Here is a 13,299-nt window from a genome sequence, read left to right on the forward strand (position 1 = left end):
TAGAAGTAAATGATTTTAAAAGTTAAACTCGTGTGCTGACTCTCTATTGATTCAAGATCCATTGCACCTCTGATTTAAAGCTATTTTTAACCCTTTTTCCCAACAGGTTCAAGAAATATGTGTACTATGGTCCATACTAGTTTGCATATTTATGGAATTTAAAAGTATAAATGCCCTTTCTAGGGCTATTTTGGCCTCCCAGTTCACCCCTGCTCTCATTCCTTCCTGAAGGGAGGCACAGCAGCAACTACCAGGCAACGTGCTACCATGCAATATGTGCAACTTACCCAGGTGCAGTGTTGGTTCGTGGTTGACTTAGGGTTTTAGATGCTGCAGAGAGAAGGCAGCAGAGACATTTGCTGGCTGATTACAAACCTGTTCTGTTACACTGAAACATTCCCTGTTTAACACCAAGACATTTCATTGAATTTAAAGCCATTCACTCCTATGTAACATCTTGTAAATAAAGTTGTTGTTTTTTGGTCATGTTAAATGGGCCAAGTTTAAGTAAATAGTGGCTATGTATATAGGGAAAATAACCTTTAAGTTCCGTCTCCCCAACAGCCCTGTGCTGTAGCTGGGTGAGGGGAGGTAAATATATGGTGGAGCCTCTGAAAGAGGAGAGAGGGGACCCTGTGAAGATTTGGGTCAGGACTCACTGCCTGTAGGCTAAATTGTAGGCTAAACAGGTGGCATGCAGTGACCAACACTTACCTGCCTGGGAAGCCCCAAACCTGAGAGGGAGATTTAGGGAGGGTGGCAGAGTATGAGAAAGGTGGGGGTCGACCATAGCTTCCAATTGAAAGCACAGTTTTCTCCTCCTAAACAATAGAGTTCTGGAGCCGTTTGATTATTTCATTGTCTTTCCTTTAACAACAGTGCATGTGTGCGGAAAGCATTTTTATGGCTGAAGTTTTAAAACCAGCTGGGGTTGTCAGCCCCACACTAGGGATGAGGGATTCCCCACCTCCAGCTACCACCACCTGCCACTGCTCACCTGGCTGGTGGGGGTGGGGAAAGGGGCTGGGAAATGGGGGAGGCAGGCCAGAGTCATGAATGCAAAGCATACATGGTGCCCACCCGTGGCACCAACAATTGATATCTTTTTATCAAATGTAAAAAGTGTGTCCTATATTCCAGCCTGTGATTGAAGTAGCCCATAACCCAGAGGATTTGGGGAGAGAAATCCCACTCTTCTGCCCCTCTGCCTCAGAGATCCTAGGGTTGTCAGTCCCCTGGTGGGGGTGGGGGATTCCCCTGCTCCCACCCTCCACCCCCTGCCACCACTCACCTGGCTAGTAGGAGGGAAAGGTGAAGGAATGAGCCTCCTGAAGCATGCTTATGGCACAATGATGTCACTTCCAGGAGTGATGTCATCACGCAGACCATGAGAGTGTTCCCACACTTCATGCTGGGCCAATTTGGGCCCCAAAAGGGTCGGTTCTTTAAGAATCAGCCCAGTGCAAAGCGTGGGATCACTCCCATGGCTTGCACGATGAAGTCACTCCCAGGAGGATTTATCTACCAGGAGGATAAGAAGAACTGTGTCAACCCTAAGTGATCCCCTGCCAGCCCCTCCTCCCCAGTGACCTATGCTCTGGCTGAGAAAGGAGAGGGAGGCTAACATTCACCATTTCTTGAAGATGATGGTTAGTTAAGATATTATATACCAAGACAAATAAGAGAAGTTAATCATTTTTTTAAAAGTGCTTCAAGTTGCAGCAAACAATAATAAAGAAAAATCACTTGCCCCTTCTGCTTAGGAAAGTATGATTGAAACTGAGTGGAAGGCTGTTAAGTATGCTCTATCAAAATTTATTTCTTCATTTCTCTCCCAATTATTGATGCTCCTAATGGTGAAGCCATTTGAGAAGAATGGGAAGGCTGGGCCCAAGACAGAGTATTGATAAAAGGAAGCTGCCGACTCACCAGCAAGCTGGGTTGGTACCTGGGGCAGGACGAAGTGGAGGCGGGACAAAGATTAGAAGGAGGAGCATCCATCCAACACTGGTCCTGCCGCGTGGTCAGCGCCATTGCTACTCGAGCATCTGCAGGAGCAGCTTGTCACGTCGCCACTCAACTGGTAAGGCAGATGCTCGGGTGGGTGGACGCCCTCCCCTGGCACCGGACGGGGGGGGGGAGCTCACAAAGGTCCCCCTCCCGCCCATGGTTGGGGGTGGGCGATTGTCCTGGGCAGAATAGGGGGGTGCCTGGCGTGGAGTGGCTGAGGGCGAGTGGCAGCCGCCTGGGGCCCCCAAGCCTGCCCCCTACAGCTGGCCACAGCCTGCCCAACTCCTTCAGGGGCCCAGGCAGTGGCGGCACGGCTGTGGCTCCAGGGGGCCTTTCATCAGGCGGTGGCAGCCACGGCTGGCTGGCACCACATGGCCACGCCGGGGGGGCGCCTTCCAGTGGGCCTTTCTCGGGTGGCGGCATGGGGCGGGATGCCCGGCCGCCGCCGAAGCAGGATGTTGCGACCGCGACTGTCCTGCGCCGCGTGGCCGTGCTGGCCGGGGGCTTTGCGGCTATGAGAGGGCCTCCTTCGGGCAGTAGCATGGGGCAGCCCACCCGGCCGCCACCAGAACAGGATGGCGCGGCTGTGGCTGGCATGTGCCGTGCGGCCGCGCTGGGGGGGAATTTCCACCCTCGGGAGGGCCTTCCTTGGGTGGCACCGCGGGGACGGGATGCCCAGCCACCACCAGTGGGAGGATGGCAGGGCTGCAACCGGCTTGCACCACACGGCCGTGCCGTGGGGCTTTTCTGCTGTGGTGGCTGGATGGCCCGGCTGCAGCCGGCCTGCCCCACGCAGCCTGCGCACAAGGACCCTCGGCCTGCGCCGGGGCCTTGGCCTCAGGGGAGGCCTCCCTCCAGTGCAGGGCAGCATGGCCGGCCTCAAGCCGTGGTCACCGGCCTGACGTCAGGCCCGTGGACTTCCTGGCTGGTGCAGGGATGGCGGCGGCCTGCCTGCCCGGCGATGGCCAGCATGGCCCCCTGCCCGCGCCACAGCTCGTGGCCCAGGGGCCTCCCCTGGCGGCAGCATGGGGCACCAGCCTGGGCCCTTCTGAAGTGGGTCTGTGCAGCCGCCAGGCCCCGGGTCTCCCAGGGCCTCGGGCGCTGCCTCCCGGTGCCACCTCTGGGTCCTCAGTCCGAGGCACCGGGGGGGCCTTCTCCTCATGTCACCAGTCCGGGGCACTGGGGGGGCCTTCTCCTCACATCACCAGGAAGTGTGAGGGTGGGACGGCCGCAATTGGCCCACCTCGCCCGCGCCGGGGCACCAGGGCCGGAGGGGCGGGGTTGCCCAGGGGGACACACTCTACCCAGCCTTTTTCCTCCTGACCCAGCTCATGGGGGCATGCTGGCCCCGACCGTCGGCTCAGGCCGAGGGTGGCGCACGGGGCTGAACGGCAATCCGCCCTGCAGGTGTGGGCGTTTTTTCTTCCTTCTCTTTGGCAGGATGGCTCCAAGTGCTAGTGCTAGCAGCAAATCAGCAGCCAAGGCCCCATGCCAGGGCCTGCTCATGAGGGGTGCGGCAGGGGCCCACTGCAAGGCATGGGGGGAACCCTGGCATGTCCCCCGCGGAGCGGAGGGCCCCCCAAAAGCCTCCAGCAGCGTACGGGCAGTGCCTGCCGGGAAGCTGGGCGCAAGCCGGGTGGCCCCCCCTGACCACGGGGTGGACGTCCAGGCAGCCTGGCAAGGCATGCAGGAGTGCATGGCAATGCTGTCTACTGCTTTCTGCTGAGGCGGGGAGTCCACCGCGGCTCACCAGAGCCCCCCCCAAAGGGGCAGCGGGCAAGCGTGCTCGTGGGTGCTCACCCCCCCGGGGGGCAGGGAGGAAGGAGGCCAGGCACCCAACACCTAGGAGCCCATCACCAGAGGCTGGAGAGCCAGTCGGGCAGGAAGTCGAGGCAGACAAGACGAGCCCGGAAGACGTGTGGGAGAGCGAGGCGGAATGGGAACAGAGTCGGGGTCCATCACGGGGCTCAGGATGGAGGTCATGCAGGACTCGGCAGAGGAGCCGGAGCCACAGCACTTCATCGTCCAAGGTGTCGAGAGGTGAGTCTTCAGGGGACGAGGATTGGGAAAGAAGGCAAGGGATTACTGGGAGGCAGCAGCCTACGTCCCGGGACTGGCTGAATGGGCTCATCACCGCAGGCACCGCGGGAGAGCCACCGTGGGGGCCTGGGCGGCATGGGAGCACCCCCGCTCAGTTCGACGGGGGAATTCCCCGCCACCAGTGGGTCCTGGTGAGCTCCCTATTGGGTACCATTTGCCCACCCGGGTGAGGGAATGGATCCTGAATGGGTACTATGCGGATGTGTTCACTCTGCTGCAATCAGAGGAGCCGGTAGGGGACAGCGGTTCCCCGAGGAAGCGCAGACGACAGGACAGGGAGCAGCCGGCGGAGCGCACTTTCACTAACTGGTTTTTGGGGTACTGCGAGTATGCCAGAGTTGTGCAGGTGGCTTACCCCAAATGCGCTTGGCACCTCACCATGCATATGAGGGAAGTCACACACATCAAGGCCACATCGGGCGACCGGGCGGCCTTAAAGTATGACGAGACCTTCTGTAAGAAGGCATCCAGTAACGAGCTCACTCGCTGGGACCAGCCGGACAGCATGGGCTGGCTACGGGCGGTCAATAGCAGGGGCACTGGGGAGCGCAATAGGGCCGAGGGTTCAGGGTTCAGACGACACGCCACCAAGCGACCCTGCTGGGAGTTCAATGCTGGGGGCTGCCGCAAGACAAGGTGCTACTTCGACCACGTGTGCGAGGACTGCCATGGCCACCACCCACAGTGGGAGTGCCCCAGAGGCACCAGATCCCAACGGCCCTTTCGGGGAGGGACAGCGGGGAACGGAGCCAGAGGGGATGACAGGGGTTGGGCATCAGCATCAGGTGGTCAGGGCTCTGCCCCAGGCCCAGGAAAGAAGTGAGACAGCTGGCCCGGGGGACTGGCGTTCTCTCGCCCGGATGCCAGTCACCCCGGCCACACTGCAGCCTTGGCTGCAGCGATACTCCAACCGGGCAGCTGCCACCATGCTCTGGGAGGGGTTCACGGCACCCCCTGAGAAGAGACTGCGCGGATGCTGACGACGGGCATGACAATGGGAGCAGCTCAGTCAGGGGGAAGAGAGTGGGCCCCTTGGAGGGCCCTGGCGGAGATCACCAGGGCCGTTGGGCCGGTCGCCTTCAGGGCCCAGGGAGGAATTTTTCCCGCAAGGGGCCAGATTGGCCGAGGCCACTTGGTGTTTTTTCGCCTCCCTCTGGGCATCAAAGTCAGGGACCCTGGGGGTAAGGGTGGCTTCATCTTTCTTGGTTGCAGCAGCTGGAGTGTTGGTGGGAGTTGGGCCGCTGGCCTGCCTCCTGTGGCAGGTTTTTGAGGCATTGGGCCAGATCCCAACAGGGTGAGTGGGCCTGCAGGACTGCTCACCCTGACGGATCTGGAAGCAAGGGTCGCCAGGCAGAGTTGGCGATGGAACAACATGTGCCGAGGTGCCAGTGGCAGGCTGGTGGGTGATGCATCGGTCGGCAGCCAGGCCTACGATGCCAACGGGGATCCTGCCCAGATGCCAGGCCAATGTTCCATCCAGCTGTAATCAATAAAGTTGTGGCCATTTCTAACCCATACAAGTGTCTGGTGTGATTACTTAGCCGCAACGCAGTCCGACATAGCACCTAGGTGGCAACTGGTTTTCAAATTGTGGGTTAGTGCAAAAGGGCAAGGAACACCTAAGAAACACCTGGTTCCCTTCAAATATCAATAAAGAAGAAGGCGGGGGTGCACCAAGGCAAAGCTGCGGGCTTTAGTTTGATTTTATATTTTTAATCTTTTTCCTATTATTTGGTTTTGTTTCTTTGGAGGGAAAGAGAAACTAACTTGTAGGAACGTAATAAGTTGCTGCGAAGGAGTTTCTTTTGACCAGCTGTTGTTTTCTCTTTTTTCAGTGCATATTGGCTGTCAAGCCTGTCATGCGAGCAGTGATTATGAGAGAAAAGTTATCCAGTACAATTACTCATTGTTTAAAGAAAGTGGCTTGTCGGCTTTAGTTTTTGCTTTGTTTGATTAATTTTTTTATCTTGTTAAAATATTGTTTAACTGTTTAAGAGGACATAAAGCTGCCAGCTGTACTTTGGGTGTGTGAAGACAGCTGGAGGGAGGTGGTAAAGCCTCAAGAGCAGCATTGCCTAATTAAGCACATATAGAGGGAAGTTTGATAGAGAGGGAAGTTTGTTAGAAGAACATTGCTGATACTGTTAGTGACTGCTTTTCTCTCTTTCCTCTTATTCCATGTTTAACTACTCCCGTGCAAGTAGGGGAGGGTTTAGTTGGTTATTAATGCATTTAATGTATTTGAGAAGGGAAAACATAATTATATGCAGGGCTCACTTGGAGGGGGAACATGCCAGAAAAGTGTTCCGGAACATCTGAAAAGAGATCACGGGGGGAGGGGGGTTTGGCCCCGCCCATGTGATTCCTTTTTCTCCTCACTGTCCATGTCTTTAGCAGCAGGCAGCGGTGGAGGCAGCAACACGCCCCCCCCCATCGCCGCCTCCTGGATTCCCTGGTAGGAACCCAGGGCCGGGGTGCTCGCACCGGGGGGGGCAGCTGTGCCAGGGGGGCGCAGCCCGTCCTCCAGGCCTCCAAGGGGTGAGGGGTCTCCAGAGGAGGGTAAGCTGCTTTGAGTTAATTCTGCTTTATTTTCATTCGTGACTTGTGAGTGAGTGAGTGAGTGAGTGAGTGAGTGAGTGAGTGAGTGAGTGAGTGAGTGCAAGCGGGGCTGCTGGTGCTGGCTCTTCAAAGGAGAGTAAGCTGCTTTCAGTTCATTCTGCTTTTTTCATTCTGAGTGAGTGAGTGAGTGAGTGAGTGAGTGAGTGAGTGAGTGAGTGAGTGAGTGAGTGAGTGAGTGAGTGAGTGAGTGAGTGAGTGAGTGTAAGCAGGGCTGCTAGGGCTGGCTCTCCAGAGGAGGTTCAACTGCTTTGAGTTCATTCTGCTTTTCAGGAAATACCTGGAGATTTTTGGGGAAAGGGGCCTAAGGGGTGGGTGGTGCCTTCTGACACACTTCCGGTGATGTCAGGATGTGTGGCATATGTAAATCAGTTATGCCAACGACACACTTCCGGTAATGTCAAGTGCTGTGGCATATGCTAATGAGATATGCTAATGAGTTCCTGCAGTTCTTTTTCTACGAAATGACCCATGGTCTGAATTTTATATACTGTTTTAAATAATATTGTTTAAGGACCCTATATTTTTATATTTTTAAAGGATCTTATATTTTTATTTCTATTTTTATTTTATATTTAATTATCCTATATTTAACTATTTATAATTAACATTATGAATTTTGGAGTAGTTACCAGGATTTATAGCATTTCTTGTGGGCTGTTATTCTAGTCTTCAGTATAGGGATTAAAAGGCGAAGGTTATCGAAGGACCCCTTAGCTCCATCTTCAAAACAAAGCAAGATTGTTAACTTTCTGGAAGATTCTTTTTCTACTCTCACTCATCCCAATCGATATGCAGGACTTGAAGAGGATGATCTCCTCTCACCTCCAGTGGAAGTTCATTCAGACTCCTTCATCGGTCATGGAAGACCAGCGGCTAATTTAATAATTTCTAGGGATTTCAGTGCATGTATTGACACTCAAGATGAAGATTGGTTGCTGGAAGGAGAGATGGGAAATCTAGACCCTTTGGAGATAGGCTATCCCCTTTTTTATGATAGAAGCTCTAAGGACTGTAAAATCAACCAGTCAGGACTGAGGATGCTGCATTTAATACTGGAACATGCTTTGGTAATGCTCAGTGGTAGAAGGTGAGTGGATAAAGTCAGAGAATACACTTTTTTTCTTCTCAAGGGTGTGGCGTGATTGATTATTTTCTTATTTTCCCCGCATTACTTACTTTTGCTGCTAATTTACATGTGGATTCTTATATTGGTAGCAACCACCCACACTTTCCTTGGTGGGTTTGTCAGGGGAATCTTTTCCAAAACATGAAGCTCCCCTTGTGAGGGCCCAGAATACACCCATACTGGCTTGATGGAATTCAGATGTGGAAGGAAAAGTGGTTGCTCTTTTGGATTCTTTAGATTTTTCGGAATTTACCACGCTCCAAGATGCTGCTTTGAAACTCCTTCTGGGAATGTTGGACAAGGTAGTGGGACTATTGAAACCAGAGAGCAAAGGGTGAACAAGAAATTAAGTTCGTCTGACAGCAATAAGTGGTTTGATAAAGAATGTTTAACTCTCAAATGTCAAATAGCCCAAGCTCATCATAAACTGAAGAGAACTTATATCTCCCAAATATATATCAAGCTGACCCAGCTAAAAAGGAAATTTAAACAACTGGTCATAGATAAAAAGCATGAAGAAATTAGAAATGGGATGGGGGAGAAAGGTGCAAAGGGAAGAATCTTTAATAATTGTACAACCCGTACACCTTTCACATAAGCTTTGTCAGGGGGAATCTTCCATTTAAAACAAAATATTAAATACTAATTAATACATAATCTCAAAAGTTAATAAGCATATTAATAAAACACAGGACAATTTCACAGAGCATGTACAGAGTGCAATTTATAATAAATACTTATCTAAATAACTAAATTAACATTAACATACACTACATATTTCACAATCACAGAAAAAAAATCTTTAAAACTGTTTATAAATAAACATTACAAAACCTTACTGGCCTTCCAAATTCCTTTTAGTATCTTTTCCATGTATATGCACTTTAGCAGAGTGAGCTGCCTGGGCTTGTCTCAACTCTTATCTACATGAGCGTTTGCCAAGAAATATTCTCATTTAACCTATGAGGAATTTTTCTGTCAAAGTCACAGGAGAATCAAAAGTGAAAAACACATTCAGTGTCAGGAGCTTGTTGCTGATGTGGGTATATTTCCCAATTCAGTGAATTCAGGAATTGCTCTAAAAGCCTACTTTATCCCTGAACATCATGAACTATGCCGACTCTTGTGAAACATTGCACAACTAATGTGCTTGGCATAGTCCCTTCCTTCATCAGGAAATTTCAGCATTTCCTCATTCCTCCAAAGGTGCAATGCAAAGAGCATATAAGGGGCAAGATAGCCCTGGCTCAGTAAGACATTCAAAGAAGTTCCAAAGTGGGTTCTACAAGGCAAGATGACCCCCTGGATTAGCTTTCCCGTGGCTCTGCTGGCATTGCTGATAGCTGTGTCTATGGAGAAAGGAAGCTCTGAGCAGGAGACGGAAACCAGCTGCTGTGCACGTGAGTGTGAATGTGAGGTGAATGATGAGAGAACTTTGTGTCTTCTGGGTAACTGGACTCAGTTCAGAATAGGGTTGCTATGTCTTGTGTAGTTCTACAGAAGGGGGAATTGTGGAAGATATTACTTCTTTCATTGCTGCAGGAATGTATAAGAAAAGTTATGCCTGCCAAAAGGTTTTGGGTTTTTTTGCACAACTATTAGGGGCATAGGAGTGTTTTCTTGGATTGTGGGGTGTACTAGGTCATTGTTTATTCAGTTAATAGCTCGAGAGGAGATTAAAAAACCTGACTGTTAGGTAGTAGGACAAGTAGTGACTGAGACAGATGAGAATCTGGCAGCAGTAAAAATGCAGACACCGTGCAGCTATGGTGGTAATGTATGTTCTTTGGGATAAGAGACATTCCCGAAAAAGAAAACACTCGGTCTCTCTACATTTGCTGTTCTTTGCATTGTTTATCATTCCTCTGTTTAAGCCCCAGATGTGTAAAGTTTATCTTTGTCAGCCCAAGACTGAGACTAGAATGATAAAGGATTAATCAGTTTAACTGAACTCTAATAAGATCTGACTTTTAAACTCTGAGAAGACCCTCAGAAGCAAATGCATTTCCCGGGTTTCTGTTTTTCAGATAGAATCAAAGGTTACATTGATATATTAGAAAGAGTGTGTGCACACAGACGTGTGTGTGTGTGCGCGCGCGTGTGCTTGTATGTACATCTGGGATGTTTTAAGTGTACATTTGACAGATTCATATTTGCAAAAAACCATTATAGCCAGGATTTGTTACATTTCCCTATCAAGTGTGTGTGTGTGTGTGTGTGTATGTGTGTGTGTGTGTGTGTGTGTATATATATATATATATATATATATATATATATATATATATATATATATATATATATATATATATATATATATATATATATATATATATATATATATATATATATATATATATATATATATATATATATATATATATATATATATATATATATATATATATATATAATCTTTCCCACTCCATTCTAAATGCTCAGGTGCTCTAAATGCAAGGGGACATGAACATGACCCACCACATACAAACTCAGCACTGTCCGCTGCACTGTCCTCTCCATGGACCCTGAGCATCCCAACAATATCCTTGCTTATCATAAGGCTGAAGAAGAGTTTCTTACATACATAACTTCATATACTGTCTCATTTGTAACCCTTTTCCTATTGCAGAGCTAAAGGGCTTATCCCAGTGTGGAGCAGACAAAGTCTTCCTCCAAGGCCAGCCAGGCACACCAGGAATTCCAGGTGTGCCAGGAACAAATGGATTGCCTGGAGCTAAGGGCGACACAGGTCCTCAGGGCCCCCCAGGTGAGATGTCCAATTAAGAGCTGGTGCTAAGCAGGTTAGGAAGATTATTTGCTCTGCTCTAAGTAACATTGTGAGGGAAAGAGTGACACTGACTCAAGACGCCTGTGTTCTGTATTTACAAGCCCCAGAGAAAGGAGGGGGGATATGGAAAGCAGAGAAGCAGCATAGTGGTAGAATGGAAAGATTCCCTGCTTGAAAAATGTTCCATCAGAGCATTCACAGCCCGGAGAGTACATTGTTCAGTGGCAATTCATATAAGCCTTTCTTGTACTGGTTACTTCTACAAGTTTTTTGCTGATAAAATAACACAAATATACTCTGATCTGGAATTCAGCTGTAATATAGGCAAGGCAGAATGAATGTCTAATACTTTGCCTGGTCTACTTATGGAACATTTTGACCAAGTTGCCACGATGGATGTTGACAGGAACCTGGGATCTGTAAAGGCCACCACTTGTGCATTGGGTCTTTGTCCATCCAGGCTGCTAAAATCATGTAACAACCACATTAATAAGCCATTGATATCTATCATAAATCAGTCACTAACTCAGGGCACCTTCCCTTGGCTACTTGGTGGTTCTACATCCACTACTTAAAGAACCATCCTTAGACAAAAATGATGTAGCCAATTATCACCCAGTCTCTAATTTGCCCATTCTAAGCAAAGTGATTGAGAGAGCAGTAGCTGACCAGCCCCAGGCCTTCTTGGATAACACTTGTGCTCTGGACCCTTTTCAGCCTGGTTTCAGACCAGACCATGGGATGGAGATGGCTCTGGTGTCTTTAGATGATGACCTCCATCTGAATGCAGACATAAGCCATGCCTCTTTGTTGCTCTTCCTGGATTTATCTGCAGCCTTTGATATAGGAGATCCTGCCATCCTGTTGAGGCATTTGGAGGCAGAAGTAGGTAATTCAGGGGATGTGCCTTGAACTGGTTTAAATTGTTCCTCATGGATCAGACTCAAAGGATTGCTGTTGGAAACAAGTTATCCTCAGTGTAGGAGTTGTCTTGTGAAGTTCCTCAGGGTGCAATCTTATTCCCCATGTTATCCTGCCTCTTTTGGTGAAATCATTCATACCTTTAAAATTGGATGCCATCAATATATTGATGACATCCAGCTCTATATCTCTCTATTCAAATCCCCTAGTGATATAATAGAAGTCTTGAGCTGCTACCTTATTGCTCTGGTTAAATGGCTGAAAGCAAACAAATTTAAATTGAATCCAGACAAGATGGAAGTAATACTGGTTTGGAAGGTGGAGATCTTGAAGGACACTGGATTTTCCACCTTTGCTGAGGTTCAGTTGATCCTTGCTAACTCAGTTAAGAGCCTACGGGTCATACTGTATCCAGCACTGCTGCTGGAGAAGCAAGTTGATGCAGCTGCAAAAAATGCTTCCTTCCAATGTAGTCTATCCCACAAGGTGGCTCCCTACCTTGATACAACCAATCTGGCTACATGGATCCAGGTCACAGTAACATCAGTGCTAAACTACTACAATGCACTCTATGCAGATCTCCCCTCAAAGTCAACTGAAAGACTTCAGTTGGTGCAGAATGCTGAAACTTGGTTATTACCAGAAGCTGGGCAGAGAGCATGCATATTGCATTCACTCCATTTGTTGGACATCAGTTACCAGGCCCAGTTCAAACTATTTGCTATTACATACAAAAACTTTCATAGACTTGGTGCCTCATATTTATGGGAACACCTCTCCTCCTATGCTCCACCAAAGCAGCTTCGCTCATCTGAACACGCCTTTTGCAGATGCCACCCTGCAGTTGGGCAAAATCAACAGCTACCCATTCTCTGTGGTGCTCCCCCTCTTTATGGAACGGCCTGCCTGATGAGGTCAGGAGGGCTCCTACTCTCCTGGCTTTCCACAAATGATGCGAAACTTAATTATTCAGGAGGGCTTTTTTTACACAGGTAATAGGGCTATACTGCAATGAAATGATTGAGTGTCATCTGGGCAGGGCTCCATGGCAGTGTCAGGGGGTCATGAAGTGAGGAAGGGTGCAGCAAACTAGGCAGCAGTCATGCTTTCATAGGGAGAAGTCTTACCGGTAAGAGAGAGAGAGGCACAGAAGCTTTCAACCTTTTCACCAAGTCAGCTTTAATCATTCCTGGAGTGTACAGAGATTTCTTTAGGAGTTAACATCACTCCTTTCCCCTCCTCCTCCTCGCTCAGGAGAGGGCCCAGGTTCTATTTCACTCATGACAGCCCTCTTCCCAGCCCCTCTCTATCCCCACCCTTAAAGTTTTTAAAAATATATTGCTATCATCAGCTGTTTCCTTTAAATTCCAGGTCAAGGGAACTAGTAGGTTGGAGAGAAGATTGTTATAATGTTATTGAGCTATAGTGATCTAGCAACTGCCAACTTTTTTAAACCTGCAAAAGCCTTCTGGTTGTGGTAGACGGGGGGATGCCTCAGCTTTAAACTGCCATGTGAAGAGTCCATTGCCACTGTGGATGCCTCTGCATTTGCTGCAGCAATGAAAACTGCAAAGAGAATCATTGCCACGTGGAAGCAGCTTACCAGTGATCTCTCTCACACTCTCTCTCTGTTGGCTGATCTGGCAGCAAAACTTATCTTTCCCATCACCTGACACTCTTTAACTGGAGATGCTGAGGACTGACCCTGAGACCTTCTACATGCAAAGTAGGTGCTTTA

General features: G+C 49.2%; 2 protein-coding genes across 4 annotated transcripts in view; both read left to right on the top strand.

Annotated features, from left to right (window-relative positions):
- LOC129325107 (NACHT, LRR and PYD domains-containing protein 3-like) overlaps positions 1–2,077 on the top strand; it is an 81,267-nt gene extending 79,190 nt beyond the window's left edge. Inside the window, exon 22 of the transcript XR_008596579.1 lies at positions 1,863–2,077. The gene's annotated coding sequence lies outside the window, so the exon portion shown is untranslated. The remainder of the gene's footprint in view (positions 1–1,862) is intronic.
- A 1,772-nt stretch (positions 2,078–3,849) lies between these two features.
- LOC129325111 (veficolin-1-like) overlaps positions 3,850–13,299 on the top strand; it is a 28,440-nt gene continuing 18,990 nt past the window's right edge. The window contains exons 1-3 of one of the 3 annotated variants that reach the window (XM_054972653.1): positions 3,850–4,050; positions 9,062–9,255; positions 10,482–10,619. In XM_054972653.1, the coding sequence (XP_054828628.1) occupies positions 9,150–9,255; positions 10,482–10,619 (244 nt within the window). In that variant the 5' untranslated portion in view covers positions 3,850–4,050; positions 9,062–9,149. Of the gene's footprint in view, positions 4,051–7,790; positions 7,817–9,051; positions 9,256–10,481; positions 10,620–13,299 lie in introns of those variants that run through there. The other 2 variants (XM_054972655.1, XM_054972654.1) reach the window with 2 other exon arrangements.

Source organism: Eublepharis macularius, chromosome 2, assembly GCF_028583425.1.
Source record: "Eublepharis macularius isolate TG4126 chromosome 2, MPM_Emac_v1.0, whole genome shotgun sequence".
Classification (NCBI taxonomy): domain Eukaryota; kingdom Metazoa; phylum Chordata; class Lepidosauria; order Squamata; family Eublepharidae; genus Eublepharis; species Eublepharis macularius.